Here is a 19,359-nt window from a genome sequence, read left to right on the forward strand (position 1 = left end):
ACTGAGGGCTTCAGAGGGGAGGGGGGTGGGGGAATGGGATAGGCTGGTGATGGGTAGTAAGGAGGGCACGTATTGCATGGTGCACTAGGTGTTATATGCAACTAATGAATCATCGAACTTTACATCAAAAACCAGGGATGTACTGTATGGTGACTAACATAATATAATAAAAAAAACTAAAAAAAAAAAAAAGATGTGGTCCATATATACAATGGAATACTACTCAGCCATCAAAAAGAACGATTTCACAACATTTGCAGCAACATGGACGGGACTGGAGGAGATTTTGCTAAGTGAAATAAGTCAAGCAGAGAAAGACAATTATCATATGGTTTCACTCATTTATAGAACATAAGAAATAGGAAGATTGATAAGAGAAGAAAGGGAAGAAGGAAGAGGGGGTAAACAGAAGGGGGAATGAACCATGAGAGACTAGGGACTCCGGGAAACAAACTGAGGGATTCAGAGGGGAGAGGGGTGGGGGATTGGGGTAGGCCGGTGATGGGTATTAAGAAGGGCACATATTGCATGGTGTTACACGCAAGTAATGAATCATGGCACAGTACATCAAAAACTAGGGATGTACTGCATAGTGACTAACATAATAAATTATTATTAAAAAATAATAAAACAACTATGATTAATATGCTAATGGCTCTAACGGATAAAATAAACACCATCCAAGAAAGACAGGCAATGTAAGAAGAGAGATGGAAATCCTAAGAAAGAACCAAAAAGAAATGCTAGAGATCAAAAACACTAAGAAATGAGGGGCGCCTGGGTGGCATAGTGGTTAAGCGTCTGCCTTCGGCTCAGGGCGTGATCCTGGCGTTGTGGGATCGAGCCCCACATCAGGCTCCTCTGATATGAGCCTGCTTCTTCCTCTCCCACTCCCCCTGCTTGTGTTCCCTCTCTCGCTGGCTGTATCTATCTCTGTCGAATAAATAAATAAAATCTTTAAAAAAAAAAAAAACACTAAGAAATGAAGAATGCCTTTGATGAGCTTATTAGTGGATAAGACAGGGCTGAGGAAAGAATCCCTAAGCTTAAGGATATCTCAATAGGAACCTCCAAAACTGAAAAGCAAGGAGAAAAAAGACTGAAAAACAAAAACAAAAAATAGAGGGGTGCCTGGGTGGCTCAGTCGGTTAAGCGTCTGCCTTCAGCTCAGGTCATTATCCCAGAGTCCTCGGATCTAGTCCCGCATCTGGCTCCCTGCTCAGCGGGGAGCCTGCTTCTCCCTCTGCCTCTCTCTCTCTCTGTCTCTCATGAATAAATAAAATCTTCAAAAGAATTTTTTTTCTCAAAAAGAGAATACACATTTCCTCTCAAGCTCAGATGGAATCTTCACCAAGGCAGACCACATGCGAGACCATAAAACACACCTTAACAAATTTAAAATAATAGAAATTTTAAAAAGAAAATCATACGATGTTTGCTCTCAGAAAACAACTGAATTAAACTAGAAGTCAGGGGTGCCTGGGCGGCTCAGACAGTCAAGCGTCTGCCTTCGGCTCAGGTCATGATCCCAGGGTCCTGGGATTGAGCCCCACATCGGGCTCCTGGCTCAGCGGGGAGTCTGTTTCGTCTCCCTCTGCCTCTCCCCCTGCTCATGCTCTCTGTCTCAAATGAATAAATAAAATCTTTAAAAAAAAAAAAAACTAAAACTAGAACTAGAAGTCAATAAGAGAAAGATACCTGGATAAGCCCAAAATACATACAGATTAAACAAGAAGTAACACTTGGGTTGCAGCGCCTGGCGGGGGGCTCAGTTGGTTAAGTGTCTGACTTCAGCATAGGTAATGACCCCAGAACCCTAGGAATGAGACCATTATCAGGTTCCCCTGCGAGACAGGGAGCCTGCTTCTTCCTCTCCCTCTGCCTGCCACTCCCTGTGCTTGTGCTCTCTCTTTCTCCCTCTGTCAAATAAATAAATAAAATCTTAAAAAAAGAAAGCTAATCATATGGTACTGATTATATGACAGCATTTTGTATACATTTGCATTTTTATTCTTATCTTTTCATCCTTACTTAAGTTTCCCTGGCCAAGACAATCCCAAGTTCCCAGTTTCTTCTCTACAACCTCAGGGATCACACCACTTTTCAGTAAGGTGCCTCATTATACTGATCCCAAGGCATCCTGAATGAGATAGGATGATTCTAAGGACCGTCCCTAAGGGAAATAGAATCCTTCCTAGTTCTGTTCAGGCTCATGTCCTCTCCACTACTCCAACCCTTCAAACAAGTTATTAAAACATTTTCTAGGTATTAACTTGTCTTCTCACTGACACCTGAAAAATGTCAGCTCAGTCCCTGGTCATCCATTGGAACAATCCAATTCAATGAAATAACGCATACAAGGATGCCTGGGTGACTCAGTCAGTTAAGTGTCTGCCTTTGGCTCAGGTCACGATCCAGGGTCCTGGGATCAAGCCACACATTGGGTTCCCTGCTCAGCAGGGAGTCTGCTTCTCCCTCTCCCTCTGCCCCTCTCCCCTGCTCGTGCTCTCTCTCTCTCTCTCACTTGGTCTCTCTCTCTCTCTCTCAGGTAAATAAATAAAATCTTTAAAGAAAAAAAAGGAAGAAAACAATCTGTTAAATAACACGTGGGTCAAAGAAGAAATCTTAAGAGGATATAAAAAATATTTTTAACTAAATGAAAATGAAAACACAACCTAATAAAATTTGTGGGATGCTGGGAAAGCAGTGCTTACAGGGAAATTTATAACAGTGAATGCATATATTAGGAAAGAAGGTCAAAAGTCAATCATCTAAGTTTCCAACTTAGGAAACTAGAAAGAAAAGAACAAATTAATCCAAAGTAAGGAGGAAAAAAGAAATAATAAATGTTGGGGCGCCTGGGTGGCACAGCAGTTAAGCGTCTGCCTTCGGCTCAGGGCGTGATCCCGGCGTTACGGGATCGAGCCCCACGTCAGGCTCCTCTGCTGGGAGCCTGCTTCTTCCTCTCCCACTCCCCCTGCTTGTGTTCCCTCTCTCACTGACTGTCTCTATCTCTGTCAAATAAATAAATAAAATCTTTAAAAAAAAAAAAAGAAATAATAAATGTTGAGCAGATCAATAAAATTAAAAACACGAAATCACCGGAGGTGGGGGAATCAACAAAACCAAAAGCCCAGTTCTTTCAAAAAACCAATAAAACTTGGGGCACCTGGGTGCTGAAACGTCCACCTCTTGATTTCAGTTCAGGTCATGATCTCAGGGTCTTGAGATCAAGCCCTATGTGGGGCTCTCTGCACAGCAGCAAGTCTGTTTCTCCCTCTGCGATCTCTCTCACTCTCACTCTCGAATTGATAAAATATTTTTTAAAATAAAAAAATAAAATTAAATTTTAAAAGACCAATAAAATCAATAAGCCTCAGACAAGGCTAACTAAGAAAAAAAAATTATCAATATCAGAAAGGAAAGAGGGGTCTCACTATAGATCCTGTGGACATTAAAAAGACAACAAAGGAATGATATGAACAACTCTATGCCCACATATTTGATAACCTAGATGAAATGGACAATTCTTGAAAAGACTCAACTGCTAAACTCACAATCTGAATTAGAAATAGATACTTTGAAATAGGCTTACACCTATTAAAGAAATTGTATCAATAATTAATAACCTTCCAAAATAGAAAGCACCAGGCTGACATAGGTTCACTGGTGAATTTTACCAAATATATAAGAAAGAAATTATACCAAATCTCTACAATCTCTTTTAGAGGAAAGAAGCAGGGAGAATCCTACCTACCTCATTCTATGAGGCCAGCATTACCCTAATACCAAAACCAAAGACATTACAAAACAGAAAACTACAGACCAATAATCTCTCATGAGCAGATGCAAAACCCTTAACAAAATATAGTACATTGAACCCAACAATGTACGAAAAGTATTACAAGCTACAACCAAGTGGGATATATTCCAGGTACGCAAGACTAGTTCAACACTAAAAAATCACTTAATGTAATCTGTCGAAAATCATTCAAAGTGATCCATCACATGAATAGGCTAAAAAAGCAAAATCACATGATCCTATCAACAAATGCAGAATATGCTTTTGACTAAATCCAACAACCATTCATAAAAAACAAAAACAAAATCAAAAAATCTCAGTAAATTAGAGGGGAACTTTCTCAACTTAATAGAGAGTATCTACAGAAAACCTAGAGCTAATGTCATACTTAAATGGTTGAAATACCAAGCTTTCCCACCAAGATCAAGTACAGGCAAGGATGTCCTCGCTCACCATTCCTTTTCAACATTAAGCTAAAAGTTCTAGCTAATGCAATAAGACAAGAAAATAAATGGTACACAGATTTGGAAGAAAAAAACAAAACTATATTTGTTCAAGAGTTTTCAGGTTGGGAACGCCTGGGTGGCTCCGTCAGTTAAGCATTCAGCTCTTGATTTTGGCTCAGGTCATAATCTCAGGATCATGAGATTAAACCCCAAGTCAGTCTCTGCACTGAGCATGGAGCTTACTTAAGATTCTCTCTCCCTCTCCTTCTGCCCCTCCCCCTGCTCACATGCACGCTCTCTCAAAAAAAAAATTAATAAATATTTTTTTAAATAAAAATTAAAAATAAAAGAATTTCCAGGTTGGTGAACACATGGCTATGCTGGGAGAGTGGCACACTCTGAGATCAGGCATGGAAGTTCTGCGACATTTTTTTTTTTTTTAAGATTTTATTTATTTATTTGACACAGAGACAGCCAGTGAGAGAGAGACAAACAGGTGGAGTGGGAGAGGAAGAAGCAGGCTCCCAGCAGAGGAGCCCGATGTGGGGCTCGATCCCCGAACTCCAGGATCACGCCCTGAGCCGAAGGCAGACACCCAACAACTGAGCCACCCAGGCGCCCCAGCTCTGTAACATTTCCCCATGCCTTGCCCTATGCATCTCTTCCTTTAACTGTCCTAAGTTATATTCTTTTATAATAAACCAGTAATCTATTAGGTTAAAAAAAGAAGCTGCATTTGCTAATAGATGACATGACAGTCTATGTAGAAAATTCTAAAGAATGAACAAAAGAACTCTTGGAACTAATAAGTGATTAAACTAAGGTTGTAGGATACAAGGTTAATATAAAAGTCAATTGCTTTCCTATATGCCAGCAATAAACAAGTGAAATTTGTTGAAATTAAAAATATAATATCATTTACATTAGCACCCATACAATGAAATACTTACGTTCAAGTCTTACAAAATTATTTCCAAGATCTATATGACGTACACTACAAAACTCTGATGAACAAAATCAAAGAACTAAATAAATGGAGATATTCCATGTTTACAGATAGTCAAGATGTCAGTTCTTTCCACGCTGATCTATAAATTCAACGTACTCTCAATCAAAACCCTAGCAAGTTATTTTGTGGATACTGACAAAATGATCCTACAGCTTATACAGAGAGGCAAAAACACAGAATAACCAACACAACATTGAAGAAGAATAACAAAGTTTGAGGACTGACTACCCAATGTCAAGACTTACTTCAAAGCTGTAATTGTTTTTAAAGACAGTATGGTATTGATGAAAGAATACACAAATCAATGGAACAGAACAGGGAGCCAGCTGATCTTAGACGAAGAGCAAAGGCAAGATAATGAAGCAAAAATGATCTTTTCAACAAATGGTACTAGAACAAATGGACAACCACATTTAAAAAAAAAAATCAACCTAGACACAGCCTTTACCCCATCACAAAATTAACTCAAAATAGATCACACACCTAGTGTAAAATGCAGAACTATAAAACTTGTAGAAGACAACAGGAGAAAACCTATGTGACCTTGGATATAGCAATGGTTTTTAAAATAAAACACCAAAAATACAATCCATGAAAGAAAAAATTGATGAAGTAAGCTTCATTAAAATTAAAAACTTCTGCTCTGCAAAAGACAATACCAAGAGAATGAGAAGACAAGCCACAGAATGGGAGAAAATATTTGCACAAGACACATCTGATAAAGGACTATTACCCAAAATATACAAAGAACTCTTAAAACTCAACAATAAAAAACAAACAACTTAATTAAAAAATGGGCCAAAGACCTTAACAGTTCACCAAAGTAATATATACTCAGCAAAAAGCATATGAAAAGATGCTCTACACCTCATGTTACCAGAGAAATAGAAATTAAATGAACAATGAGATATGAATGCACACTTATTAGAATGGCCAAAATCCAGAACACTGACCACACCAAAAGCTCATGAAGATGTGAAACAACATGTTTAAGATTACAGTTTCTGTCTCTTATTTTACCATGGTAACCATTTTTTCAAATTATAAATAACTCAACAATACACTGTGGTATAGGCATTGTAAACCAAGTCTTTCACCTTTTGGATTCAGGAGGCTGCCTCTTCTTTATCATTTCACGGAGCCTTGCAGCTGACTGCAAAATACACAAAACATACATGTAAAGATACTACCTTATAAAATATTAAGTATGCTGCTTTATCGACACTAAACTAAGATATATATAGGAAATAAAGATTCTTAAGATATGATACCTGCTCTTGGTAACATACATGAGACAAATATACCATCAATAATCAAAGCAAGTATATAACACCATCTAAAGGACTGGGGCACCTAGGTGGCTAAGTTGGTTAAGCATCAGACTTGATCTGGGCTCAGGTCTTGACCTCAGGGTCATGAGTCCAAGCCCCACATTGTACTGACATTCTGACAAGGTACCAGAAAGTACTGACATTCCGATACCTTGGACCAGGTTGCTAGTGAGTTTACATGACTGAACATTAAACATTAAATCAAATGTACTATTATAAATTAAAAGGCTTAACTTCTACTACAGGCAATTCTACTTTAATATTTTACAGAAAAGTTGTATTACACTTCTATAAATCAAATCATAATTTCTGTTAACTAAAATAAAAATCAGAGATAACTTTGTCTAAATTTCAGATGAATTTTCAACTTTTAGTGACTTAACAATTTAGTCCCTTATATTAACTCACCCTCCCTTCCCTCAAGATGCAAACACATGCTGAATATTTGGGAATGCGTAATCAAAAAAATCAAGAAATTATTTAATAGAGCCAAGGGCTTGTTACCTTTTGAAAGAAAATATCACATACCCTCCTAAAGGGCTATCTCACACACAGAAGTTTTACTCACAGTGTGAAGACACAACGTAAATTACACATTTAGTTATAATGATTATAAAACATAAGCATACATCTAGCCATTTATCTTTTTTTTTAAGATTCTGAATTTACTATTAGTTTTGAAAAATTTTATTTATTTATTTGACAGACAGAGCACAAGCAGGGGCACTGGCAGGCAGAGAGAGAAGCAGACTCTCTGCTGAGCAAGGAGCCCGACGTGGGGCTCGATCCCAGGACCCCAGGATCACAACCTGAACCAAAGGCAGACGCTCAACCAACTGAGCCACCCAGGCGCCCCTGGCCATTTATCCTTAAAGCTCACTACACAAAACATAGCACCTGGGTGACTCAGTCAGGTAAGCGTCTGCCTTCAGTTCAAGTCATGATCCCAGGGTCCCTGTGCCTGGTTCCCTGCTCAGCAGGAAATCTGCTTGTCCCTCTCCCTTTGGCCCTTCCCCCACCCCCACTTGTGCACTCTCTCTCTCTCTCAAATAAATAAATCTTTAAAAGAAAAGAATTTTTACTTGTCCTCTCACTCCTATACCACACATTCCTCAGCCAATTCCTCCTACTTCTCCTTTAACCTTTAGAGGTAAAGCAACCATTTGGAACATACCCTGTTTCTCTGAATCCAAGACAACCGTTCGTAAGACACCATTATCTTATGCACCAACAAAAGGAAGGAAAAACTGCCAGTTATAGTTTTAAGATGTCAATTTCAAAAACATTAAAATGAAAAAAAGTCTTAGAATCAATAAAATATGGTAACCTCCTCCTATTAAATGCAAAACTCAGTCCTAATTTTACCCTCCCTTATCTGATATATGAAACCCGATACTATTTTATTGACCTACTGGCAAGAGGAATGGCATCTTGATCTTAATTAGAAATTCCACACAAACCTCAGACAACTGAAGAGAAGCAAAAAAGTTTGCATTTTCTGATATGTTCTTCAGTCTCTTCCTTTCATACGGTGATAATCCTGAAAATTCATCCTATGAAATTACACCAAAAAAATTCTGTTACTTTGCATGATCCATAGCAAAAGCACTCACAAAACTAGGTACTGAATTCTCAAATGTATACTTTCCTTCAAATTGCACCTGCTCTATTCATTACATGCTATCTTACCAAGTGACACACAACCTTTGATGCATTGGATACTGAGTGTAAGAGTTTGAATTTGGGATAATCACAAGGTATCTACATGGCTTCCCAATTAAATAACAAATGACATTATCAGAAGTCAAGTAGTGTAACCTAACAGCAAATTACTTCCTACTGGTCATTAATTATACCATTATTCACAGTCATCTTTTTATTAAACAAAAAGAGAAAGAAATCAGTAACAGAAAAGTTTAAATTCATTCAAAGAGTTAAGGAAATTTAGATAAAAGAACAACAACAGCAAAAGAGATAAAGGCACAGGCAGAAAAGACAATAAAACCAGAGAATCAAGCTTGGAGGTCCAATATCAAACTAATTATTATAGGGATAAAAGAGGAGCAAAGAAAATGGAGGAGAAAGTTACAGAGAAATAATAAGAAAGTTTCTCGAAACTAAAGACATGAGTTTCCAGATTTAAAGGGCCCAATGAGTATGTAGCACAACAAATGAAAGACCAAAGCTTACACACAACACAAAATTTCTTAACACCTGAGATGAGAGGTTAAAAAAAAAAAAAAAAAAGTTTACNTAAAAAAAAAAAAAAAAAAAAAAAAAAAGTTTACAAATAAGGAAAAAAGATCACGAAGAAGCAAGAATCAGACTGACACTTTTCAATATTGAGGGGAGCTGGAAGACAATGGAAGAGTATTTAAAATTTTAAGGAAAAATTATTTTCAACTTACAATTCTAGATCCAATTAAGCCATCAATCAAATGTACAGCATAAAGACTTTTTCAGACATGTAACCTGTCTGAAACCTCTCCTACATCTTTTCTCAGGAAGCTAGAAGCTGCACTTCATCCAAATTAAGAGAATAAACTGAAAAAAAAGATCCAAGACAGTATCCAGGGTACAGAAGTTCCAGCACAGGAATGATAAAAGATAAAAGAAATTCAAAGGAAAATGTAAAAGGAAGGCCAAGAAAAGGTTAAACAGTCCAGAATGAAACAGGAAGATGGAGGTGCTCAGGAAATGTTTCATGAAAAAATATATATATTCTTTGCTAAAACTCTGCTAGAGCTTGGGCTATGCCTAGCAAGAATGTGAGAAGGGAAAGGAGTGGGTGGACACATGTGTATAGTAAAGGTGTAGCATGACTGAACAAGTCTTCATCTTCCCTATTAAATCAAGATAATATGGAAGAGATAAAAGCTAAAAAGATTGAAAGTATGATTTATCTATGGGGCAGCAGCAATCACAAACAAAGAAGTATGTGGTAGAAAATTGCTGGGTGTTTTGATATGTTTCTGAGTAAATATGTGTGTACATATGGAATTACCTTTGTGTGTCCATATATACACATATACATATGTGGAATTATATGACTTAAATGCGGATGTACATGTATTCCTTCAACCAAAATAAAACATTTTCCTCACACACACAAAATAATATGCTCAGTCCCTAGAGCATGCAACTCTTGATCTCAAGGTGGTGAGTTCAAGCCCCACATTGGACCCTACTTAAAATCAATTTTAAAAAAGAAAGAGCCCAATGGAAATTTTTGTGGAGATGGAAGAGTTCTGTATCTCGATTATGGTGATAGTTATACTAACCAACATGTGATAAAATGATACAGAATTATACACATACCTTGTATGATGTGAATTTCCCTGTTTTGATACTGTGATATAGTTTATATAAGATGTACCCACTGGGAAAAACTGGGTAAAGGGTACATGATACCTCTCTGTACTATTTCTGCAAATTGTTATGCATTTATAATCACTTGGAGATAAAAGTTTTTTGAAAATAGATGTTTCTCACAGCTAACATCATACTTAATGGCAACAGACTGAAAGCTTTTCCCCTAAAGCTCAAGAACAATAAAGTATGTCTGTTTTTGCTACTTCTATTCAACACGGTACTGGAGATTCTAGGACAATTAGGACAGGACGATTGGGAAAAAGTAAAATTAAAAAACATCCAGATTGAAAAGGAAGAAATAAAACTATCTTTATTGCCAAAACATGATCTTATATATAGAAAATGCTTAAGAATTCACACAAAATCTAATAAGAAACCTCAGAGAAATTTCAAGATACAAAATCAATATACAAAAATCAGTTATATGTCTATACACTAACAATGAACAATCAGGAAATGATTTTAAGAAAACAACACCATTCATAACAGCAGAGCTCTGTGGGTTGAGCATCTGACTCTTGATTTCGGCTTAGGTAATGATCTCACAGTTGTGAGATCAAGCACCGCATCCAGCTCTGTGTTCAGCATGGACTCTGCTTGAGATTCTCTCTCTCCCTCTGCCACTCCCCCCTCCCCCCCACTCACATGTGTGCACTTTCTCTCTCTCAAAAAAAAATTAAATTTACACTAACAACTTTTGGGGTGCCTGGGTGGCTCAGTTGGTTAAGCATCTGCCCCCAGCTTGGGTCATGATCCTGGGGTACTGGGATCGAGCCCCACATTGGGCTCCCTGCTCAGTGGGGATTCTGCGCCTCCCTCTTCCTCTGCCTCTCCCTCTGCTTGTGCACTTGCTCTGTCTCTCTCTCGTTCTCTCATGCGCTCTCTCAAATAAATAAATAATTTTTAAAAATAAAATCAGTAAGAACTTTTGTCTGTCAAAGGACATTATTAAGAACATGAAAATAAAGTACAAAAATTGGAGAAAATACTTGCCAGTGATGTATCTAATAAGGGTCTAGTGTCCAGAATATAAAAAGAACTCTTATAATTGAAAACAAAACTTGACAATTTAATTTTTCCAATGGCAAAGGGCTCAAAAATATATTTCTCCAAAGCACAAATGGCCAATAAGTACATGTAAAAATGTTCAACGTTACTGGTCATTAGAAAAATGCAAATCGAAACCATGATGAGACATCACATCACACCCACTAGAATGGCTATAATCAAAAAGACAAGGAGCACCTGGCTGGCTCTGTTGGTAGAGCATGCAGCTCTTGATACCAGGGCTGTGAGTTCAAGCCCCTCATTGGCCCTAGAATTTACTTAATAAAAAAAACTTAGGGGTTGGGGGGTGCCTGGGTAGCTCAGTTGGTTAAGGGTCTGACTTTTGATTTCAGCTCAGGCTCTTAGGGCTGTGAGATTGAGCCCGGGTTGGGCTCCATGTCGGGCATAGAGCCTGCTTAAGATTTTCTTTCTCCCTCTCCCTCTACCCCTACCCTACCCTCAAAAAAATTTTTTTAATTAAAAAAAAGTGAATAATTAAGGACATTATGTTAAATGAAATAAGCCAGTCACAAAAAGACAAATACCATGAATCCACTTTAATGAGGTACCTATACTAGTCAAATTCAAAGAAACCCAAAGTAGAATGGTAGTTGCCAGGGGATGGCAGGAGGAGGGAAATGGGGAGTTATTTAATAGGATAGAGTTTCAGTTTTTCAAGATGAAAGGATTTCTGACGACTCGTTTCACAATAATGTAAATAAACAACATAAAGTACTACATTGTACATTTAAAAATGGTTAAGGTGCTAAATTTTTTGTTGTGTATTTTACAATCATTTTTTTTTTTAGGAAAGATAAATAACAAGTATTAGCAAGGCTGTAAAGAAAGTAGACTCTTCATGCATTGCTGTTGGTATGTAGAAATGGTACAGCCAGTCTGGTAAACAATTTGACAGTTTCTCAATAAGTTAAACACAGTTGACCATATGACCCAGCAATTTCATTCCTAGGTATATACCCAAAAGAATGGAAAACATATGTTCAGCAAAAACTCATAAGCAAAAGCTTCTGGCAGCACTACTCATCAGCAAAAAAAGTGGGAACAACCCAAATGTTCATCAACTGATGAATGGATAAACAAAATGTGGTATAGCCATACAATGGAATATTATTCAGCCATAAAAAGGAATCAAGTACTGATACATACTACAACATGAATGAACCCTGAAAACATTATGCTAAGTCAAAGAAACTAGATGCAAGAAGCTACATATATGATTCCATTTATATGAAATGTCCAGAATAGGCAAATCTAGAAAGAAAGTGGATTAGTGGTTTCCAGGGCTGGGTTAGGGAGGTGGAGGAGTTGACAGTCACTGCTAAAGGGTACAGGTTTCTTTTCATAGTGAAAGAAATGTTCTGAAACTGGATAGTGGGATGATTGTACAATCTTGTATATATACTAAAAACTACTGAACTGTACACTTTTTTTTTTTTTAAAGATTTTTTATTTATTTATTTAAATTCGACAGAGATAGAGACAGCCAGAGAGAGGGAACACAAGCAGGGAGAGTGGGAGAGGAAGAAGCAGGCTCATAGTGGAGGAGCCTGATGTGGGGCTCGATCCCATAATGCCGGGATCACGCCCTGAGCCGAAGGCAGACGCTTAACCGCTGTGCCACCCAGGCGCCCCTGAACTGTACACTTTTAAATAGTAAATTTTATGTTATGTGAATTACATCTCAATTAAATATGCTTGATGACAGAAACCAGATACATGCATAGTCTCAAATTATCTCCCTCAAAATATTTAGTAATTGCAAAGAGAAAAATATTGTTTCCACTGGAGAATCCTCACAAATACCACCTTAGCCAAATGATCCAGGTCAACATCACCAGTAAATGTATCAAGTACACCCCGATATGATGCACTGAGGAGGGCACATTCATGTCTACGGTACACTTCCCAAAAAATGCAAAACCTTAATCTAATTTCGGGACAACGGCAGACAAACCCAAAATGAGAAACATTATACAAAATAACTGTTCAGTACTCTTCAAAAGTGCCAAGGTCATGAAAGATTGAGAACTGTCACAGATTGGAGGAGACTACAACATGGCTATTAAACACAGTGTGCAATCCTAGACTGGATACTGGAACAGAAGAAGGGCATTAGTAAAAAAAACTGGTGAATCCAAATTAATTCTGTACTTCAGTTAATATTATTGTAGCAAGGTTAATTTCTTAGTTTGATAAGTGGTCTATGGTTATGGATGATATTAACACAAGAGGAAGCCAGGTGAAAGAAATATCAGAATTCCCTGTACTATTTTTCCAAATCTTCTGTAAGCCCAAAATGTTCTCAAAACTTAAAACTGCTAAAAAATGCTTTGTGAAGTTAAAATATTTTTTTTAATTTAGAGATTTTTATTTATTTGTCAGAGAGAGAGTGTGTGTGCAAGAGAACACGGGGGAAGCATCAGGCAAAGGAAGAAGCAGGCTCCCTGCTGAGCAAGGCCCAATGGGGGACTCCAACCCAGGACCCTGGGATCATGACCTGAGCTAAAGGCTGATGCTTAACCAACTGAGTCACGCAGGCATCCCTGAAGTTAAATATTTAATAAAATAAAAATTAAAAATATTTAATAAAAGAAAATATTTAATAAAATATTCACAGTGCCATCCCTGTGAAGTTAAAATATTTTTTAAAAATTAAATATTTGGGGCGCCTGGGTGGCACAGCGGTTAAGCGTCTGCCTTCGGCTCAGGGCGTGATCCCGGCGCTATGGGATCGAGCTCCACATCAGTTCCCTCTCTCGCTGGCTGTCTCTATCTCTGTCAAATAAATAAATAAAATCTCCCTCTCTCGCTGGCTGTCTCTATCTCTGTCAAATAAATAAATAAAATCTTTAAAAAAAAAAAAATTAAATATTTAATAAAAGAGATAAAATTTAGCAAGTTCCCCAGAAAATAGAATAAATTTTTTTAACATTTATTTATTCATTTTAGAGAGAGAATGCAAGTGAGGGGAGGGTCAGAGGGAGAGAATCTCAAGCAGACTCCCCGCTGAGCACAGAGCCACAATGCTGGGCTCAATCTCCCCACCTGTGAAATTATAACCTGAGCGAAAAGCAAGAGTCGGATGCTTTAACCGCCTGAGCCACCCAGGCGCCCCTAGAATTCTCTACTTACAGGCCACAACACTTGTCTGTGACGTGACAAAGCCTTCCCTCACGTGGGGAAGAAATAAGCTTATAAATAAAACATTGTTTTTCAAGCATGGTAGCATAAAAATGTTTCTCAAGTATGGTGCCATAAAGCTCCAAAAAGATAATTAATGAAAAGGAAAAGAATGAAATGTCCTTTAAAGATGCTAGATCTTGGGATGCCTGGGTGGCTCAGTCGGTTAAGCATCTGCCTTCAGCTCAGGTCATGATCTTGGGGTCCTGGTATCAAGTCCTGCATCTGGCTCCTTGCTCAGCAGGGAGCCTGCTTCTCCCTCTGTCTGCTGCTCCCCCTGCTTGTGCTCTTGCTCTCTCTCTGACAAATAAATAAATATAATCTTAAAAAAAAAAAAAGATGCTAGATCTTTCAGTTTATCCTACTTACATATATGCTGGGCATGTATGACTCTGCTTCAGTACTTATTCCTAATGTTCTAATTTCTGACCCTATTTCCTTAGACCAAACTAAAATCTCAATAGATGAATGGACAGAGAAGATCTGGGGAGTGCCTGGCTGGCTCAGTCAGTACAGCATGTGACTCTTGATCTTGGGGTTTTAAGTTGAAGCCCTACATTGGGTATAGAGATTACTTAAAAATTAAAAAAATCTTAAAAAGAAAAGAAAAAGGATATATATATATATATATATATATATATATATATATATATCTAGATACACAATGGAATATTATTCAGCTATGAAAAAGAATAAAATCTTGCCATTTGCAACAACATGGATGGAGCTAGAGAGTATAACCCTAAGAGAGATCAGTCAGAGAAAGGTAAGTACCCTAGGATTTCACTAATGTGGAATTTAAAAAACAAAACAAACAAGCAAAGGAAAAAAGAGAGAGAGAAAAACCAAGAAACAGATTCTTAACTACGGAGTATAGATGGTTGCCAGAGAAGAGGTGGGGGGGATGGGTGAAATAGGTAAAGGGGATTAAAAATACACTTATCATGATAAACACCAAGTAGTATATAGAATGTTGAATCACTATATCGTATACCTAAAACTAATATAACATTATATGTTAACTACAATGAAAATTAAAAAACAATTTTAAAAACTTTTAAATAAATTTTAAAAAATATAATCTACTGCGCACTAGCCTCATATACTCAGAATCATATAGTCGAAGAGGCCAAAGAGATAATCTAATCCAGTGGTTCTCAAAATGACATTCCAGACCAACAGCAAGAGCATCTCTAGAAAACTGTATTGGACATGCCAACTTTTTACCCCACTCCAAAACTTCTGAATCAGAAACTCTGGTGGTAGAGTCCTGCAATGGAATTTTAACAACCCTCCAGAAAATTCTGATACAGGCTAGAGTTTGAGAGGCACTGATCTTATCCAATCCGCTCACTGTAGAGTGATTTGCTTAAAAACACAAAGTTTCTTGGAAGCAGCCACTTCTAAAACCTAGGCTTTCAACCCCCAGTCCAATGCACAAATGACTTACCCACACTGTCCCACCAAAGGTCCTCTGAGACAGTAAAGCGTAAACTGAATTCCTATTTCAAAAGAACACCACCACAATTATCCTATCTCCCTTTCCCCTATCATCATCTTCTGTTCCATTAACTTTTAACATGTGGTATGGTTTTATATTGTCGCACAAAATTTGTCACTTTAAATGAAGTACAACATTCCTGATAGGCAATAGAAGTACAAAAATTAGATGCCTAATTCCTTAAACTGATTCAAACTATTATTTTCAACAGAATTAATAAATGTTTCTCATATATCTTCTCTACTCCATCATTTTTCTCCTTTTTGTATTTAGAGGAAATATTATCTAGCTATATTAATCAATTAATGATGATTTTCCTACCCTCGTATCAAGGGTCACTCAAATGCCGTATGTCCCACAGGCCAACTTCTTCTGGCATATTATGCATAAATACGTAAAGGTGAGCAAGACACCATGAAGTGTAAGTAAACCCAAAAATATGTGCAATAAACTGAGAGGAAGAAAAAGGGAAATAGAATGAAGATTAAGTCAATCCTCTCCTTGACAAATCAAAACCAAGAGCAAAATTAACCAAGGAAGTTGTGTGTTCAACATTCAAAAAATAAAATTTCAATTAAACATATATAAACCCTGGATAACCTTAGCTTATCAGAACTTCAAATGTGAAAATGAGAAAAATTTGAATAAGCTAGTAATTAAATTCTTACCAGGCCTGGTGTGGTATCTTCATCACTGTCTAGATCCTGACTGCTTTCCATATCAACACTGAGAATCACTGTATCCGAAGTGCTCTTGTGTTGTTGCTTGTCACTTTCAGTATAAACATCTAAGGATGATTTTTGCAAAGTGGATTCTGCCTTGGAAGATGTGCCTTCCATCCTTGGAGTTAAAATCCTTCTGCAAGTTTTCCTTATTTCAGTCTTCTTAAATTTCTTACATGCAACTTCATTGTTAGACTTCTTATCCAATAGGTATTTGGGGTACTTATGCTGGTCTGGCTTGTAATTACTGAGTGAAAAGGGAACAAGATACACCTTGGGTGTTTTTCCTAAAACTGTAGTCTGTACTGGTCTCAGAGATACACAAGTGATGTTTTGGTTTTCTTTACACTCATTCACCTAATCAGGTCAAGAAAAGAAAAGAAAGCATTAGAATCCCAGATCCTATGCCTTTTCTTACAGGTCTGTGTAAATAAATCTAATTCCTATTTCATAGCGAAAACATAAATCCAAACTGATAGCCTGTAAGAGAACTTTTTTCCCCCACCAAAATCTAGATACTTAACTCATTAACCTGAATTTAATTATTTATTATACTGGGTACATTTTTTAACCCATGACTCTGCAAACCAATAATAACGTAAAAATAATCACTACGTTCGTGAGGAGACTACCCCAACTGTCAGCTTCTGACTCCAGAGTCGGAACCCGACAGTAACTGCCTCAAAGGCAAACGCAGAGTCCCTGATCCCATCCTGACCCTATTTCTGGGGTTATTGACAATAACCTTCCCCGACGCTGAATGCCGAGTTTCCATTGAGGAAAACAGGGCCGGGATGCCCGATTATCTTTTGAAATACCGCCGAAAAACCCGTTAAGCTGAGAGGTGCCCCAAGGAGCGGAAACTAGTTCCGGTGCGTGGAGGTGGTGGGTGCCAAGTCTTCGTGCCCTCCCGGCAAAGCCTCACGAACACTGCGGCAGGAGCACACCCGAAAGCAACAAGCCTTTCTCACCTTCATCTGGTGTCGCTGCCTGGAGCCCACCTTCTCCTCGCTGGCCGCGCGCGACCCCGACATCTTCTCGGCCGCTTAGCGGCTGGCGTCTTCCCGCCAAGATTGCGAAGGGAGGCGCGGGGAGGGGGAAGGGGAGGAGCAGCGGGGCTGGGGCGGGGTCTGGCGAGCGGCTCAGACGGGCTCTGACGCCAGCTGGCCGGAGGGGGAGGGGCACGCGGGCGTCACGGTCGTCTTGGTACGTGTCAAGCTCACCAGCCTCACCCCAAACAAATTCTTTATAGAGATGCGATTGGACCGAATACATATTTTTACCTCAGATCCTGGTATTTTTGATGCTGCTCATGCCAGTATCTCGCTTTGAAAAACACTGGCGCTTCTGCTGAGAAAAAAACCACCTTGTCTTGTAACGTGAGCCTGGAAAAGATTCAGACGCACTTAGGTGCCATATGAATAGGCTAGAAAATAGAAATCAACAGGCAGCCTTTACCTGGGCCTCCTTGTTCCTTATATTCTCACTACCAGGAAATTATGCCCTATGGCTACCATATTACCTTCTTCCTAGGAAAGAAAGCGTTTTCATTTTTTTCAAGAGCTGATAACTTAAAGCTGGTTTAAATATCACCTCATCAGCTGACCACCAGTTAACTAAGATCCTAATGATGGCCTTACAAAGCCCAAAGGCTGGGGGAAAGTTTTGAATCAAACCGTTTTTGTATCACACGGTAACAAATAAGATTTTAGTGCCCTGTATTTCTTACAGTCACAGCCATATTAACCTTTTTTTTTTTCCTATTCTCTAGGTTGCCCTGAGTCAAAACAATTGTTTTCTCATCATATTTACTCCCTCTGGACAGCATGGTTTTGGAGCTGTTAAATTCAAAATAGAAATTTCTACCTATTCTATTTTTAAGATCCTTTTCTTTCTAGCCCAAAACTGTTTCCCTGGTTAGTTACATGGGTCCTCCACTGTTTCTTGCTCAAGATTTGCCCAATTTTATATCCTCTCCCAGCCTAGACCCAATCATAACACAGGTGAAATAATTTGAGAACTAATCTTATTAACAGTAACATCAGGGTCCTCCATGATCTGATTCTTGCCAAACTTTCACCACTCCTTGACTCAAAAATTACTGATAAAATCAAACTTTTCAGTGTTTAATATATCCCATGTTATTTCTGGACTTCAAGACTCTTCATGCTGTCCTATCTCTCCCTACCACAACACTTATGAAACCCTTTCTATGGTCAAATGTGCTCTGACTTCCAAGAAGCCGGGTTGTTTTTTTTGTTTTTGTTTTCTTTTTTACAAACTCAGCTAGTAAATTGTGTGCTTCCGTTACGAAGCCCTAGAAGACTTCCTAAATAAAATTCAAGCCTTTAAGCAATATTGCATACTCCTTAGAGAGCTAAGCACAGTAAACACTGCAAGTTCTTAATAATTACTCATGTACTTATATACAAACACTGTCTAGCCAGGAATGTTTTAATAGATGGTCTTGAAAAACTGAAAAACTGGAAAGCCAAAAAGCACACTTCTGACTTCAGGAATTGCTCCAGGCTCCTTGGGGGATTTTTTTTTTTTTTCATGGCAATGGCCTAAATCACCACCAGCTGTCCTCGCGTGACCAACAGTATCTCTCACCACAACCCACTCAGCCTCATCAACTGAGCTAATCGGGGGTTATTAGCTGGACTTCTACTCTCATTAAACTCCAATTCTGAGTTTTCGACTGTCTGGACAAACTACCCTTCACTATCTGCCTAATTCCTTATTCATCACTATCCCATTTTCCTCGGCTTCAAACCAAGCTAACAAAAGAAACCCGTAATTCGGACCTGGGTCGCCACAGGATCTTAGCGGCAAAGCCCAATGGGAAGCAATTTCCCGCCAGAAGCGACGTCCAAGCACTGAGAGACTGAGTACGCTGGAGCCGCCTGTGAACATGCGCGGTAACAG

The 19,359-nt window shown here is 38.3% G+C and overlaps 1 protein-coding gene across 1 annotated transcript in view; it reads right to left on the minus strand.

Moving 5' to 3' along the window:
• WDR76 (WD repeat domain 76) overlaps positions 1–19,359 on the minus strand; it is a 51,774-nt gene extending 32,415 nt beyond the window's left edge. Inside the window, exons 1-5 of the mRNA XM_002913173.4 lie at positions 19,239–19,359; positions 17,403–17,816; positions 16,378–16,788; positions 8,049–8,141; positions 6,355–6,410 (exon numbers count right to left, since the gene is read on the minus strand). Of these exons, the coding sequence (XP_002913219.1) occupies positions 6,355–6,410; positions 8,049–8,141; positions 16,378–16,788; positions 17,403–17,465 (623 nt within the window). The 5' untranslated portion in view covers positions 17,466–17,816; positions 19,239–19,359. The remainder of the gene's footprint in view (positions 1–6,354; positions 6,411–8,048; positions 8,142–16,377; positions 16,789–17,402; positions 17,817–19,238) is intronic.

This window comes from Ailuropoda melanoleuca, chromosome 5, assembly GCF_002007445.2.
Source record: "Ailuropoda melanoleuca isolate Jingjing chromosome 5, ASM200744v2, whole genome shotgun sequence".
Lineage (NCBI taxonomy): Eukaryota > Metazoa > Chordata > Mammalia > Carnivora > Ursidae > Ailuropoda > Ailuropoda melanoleuca.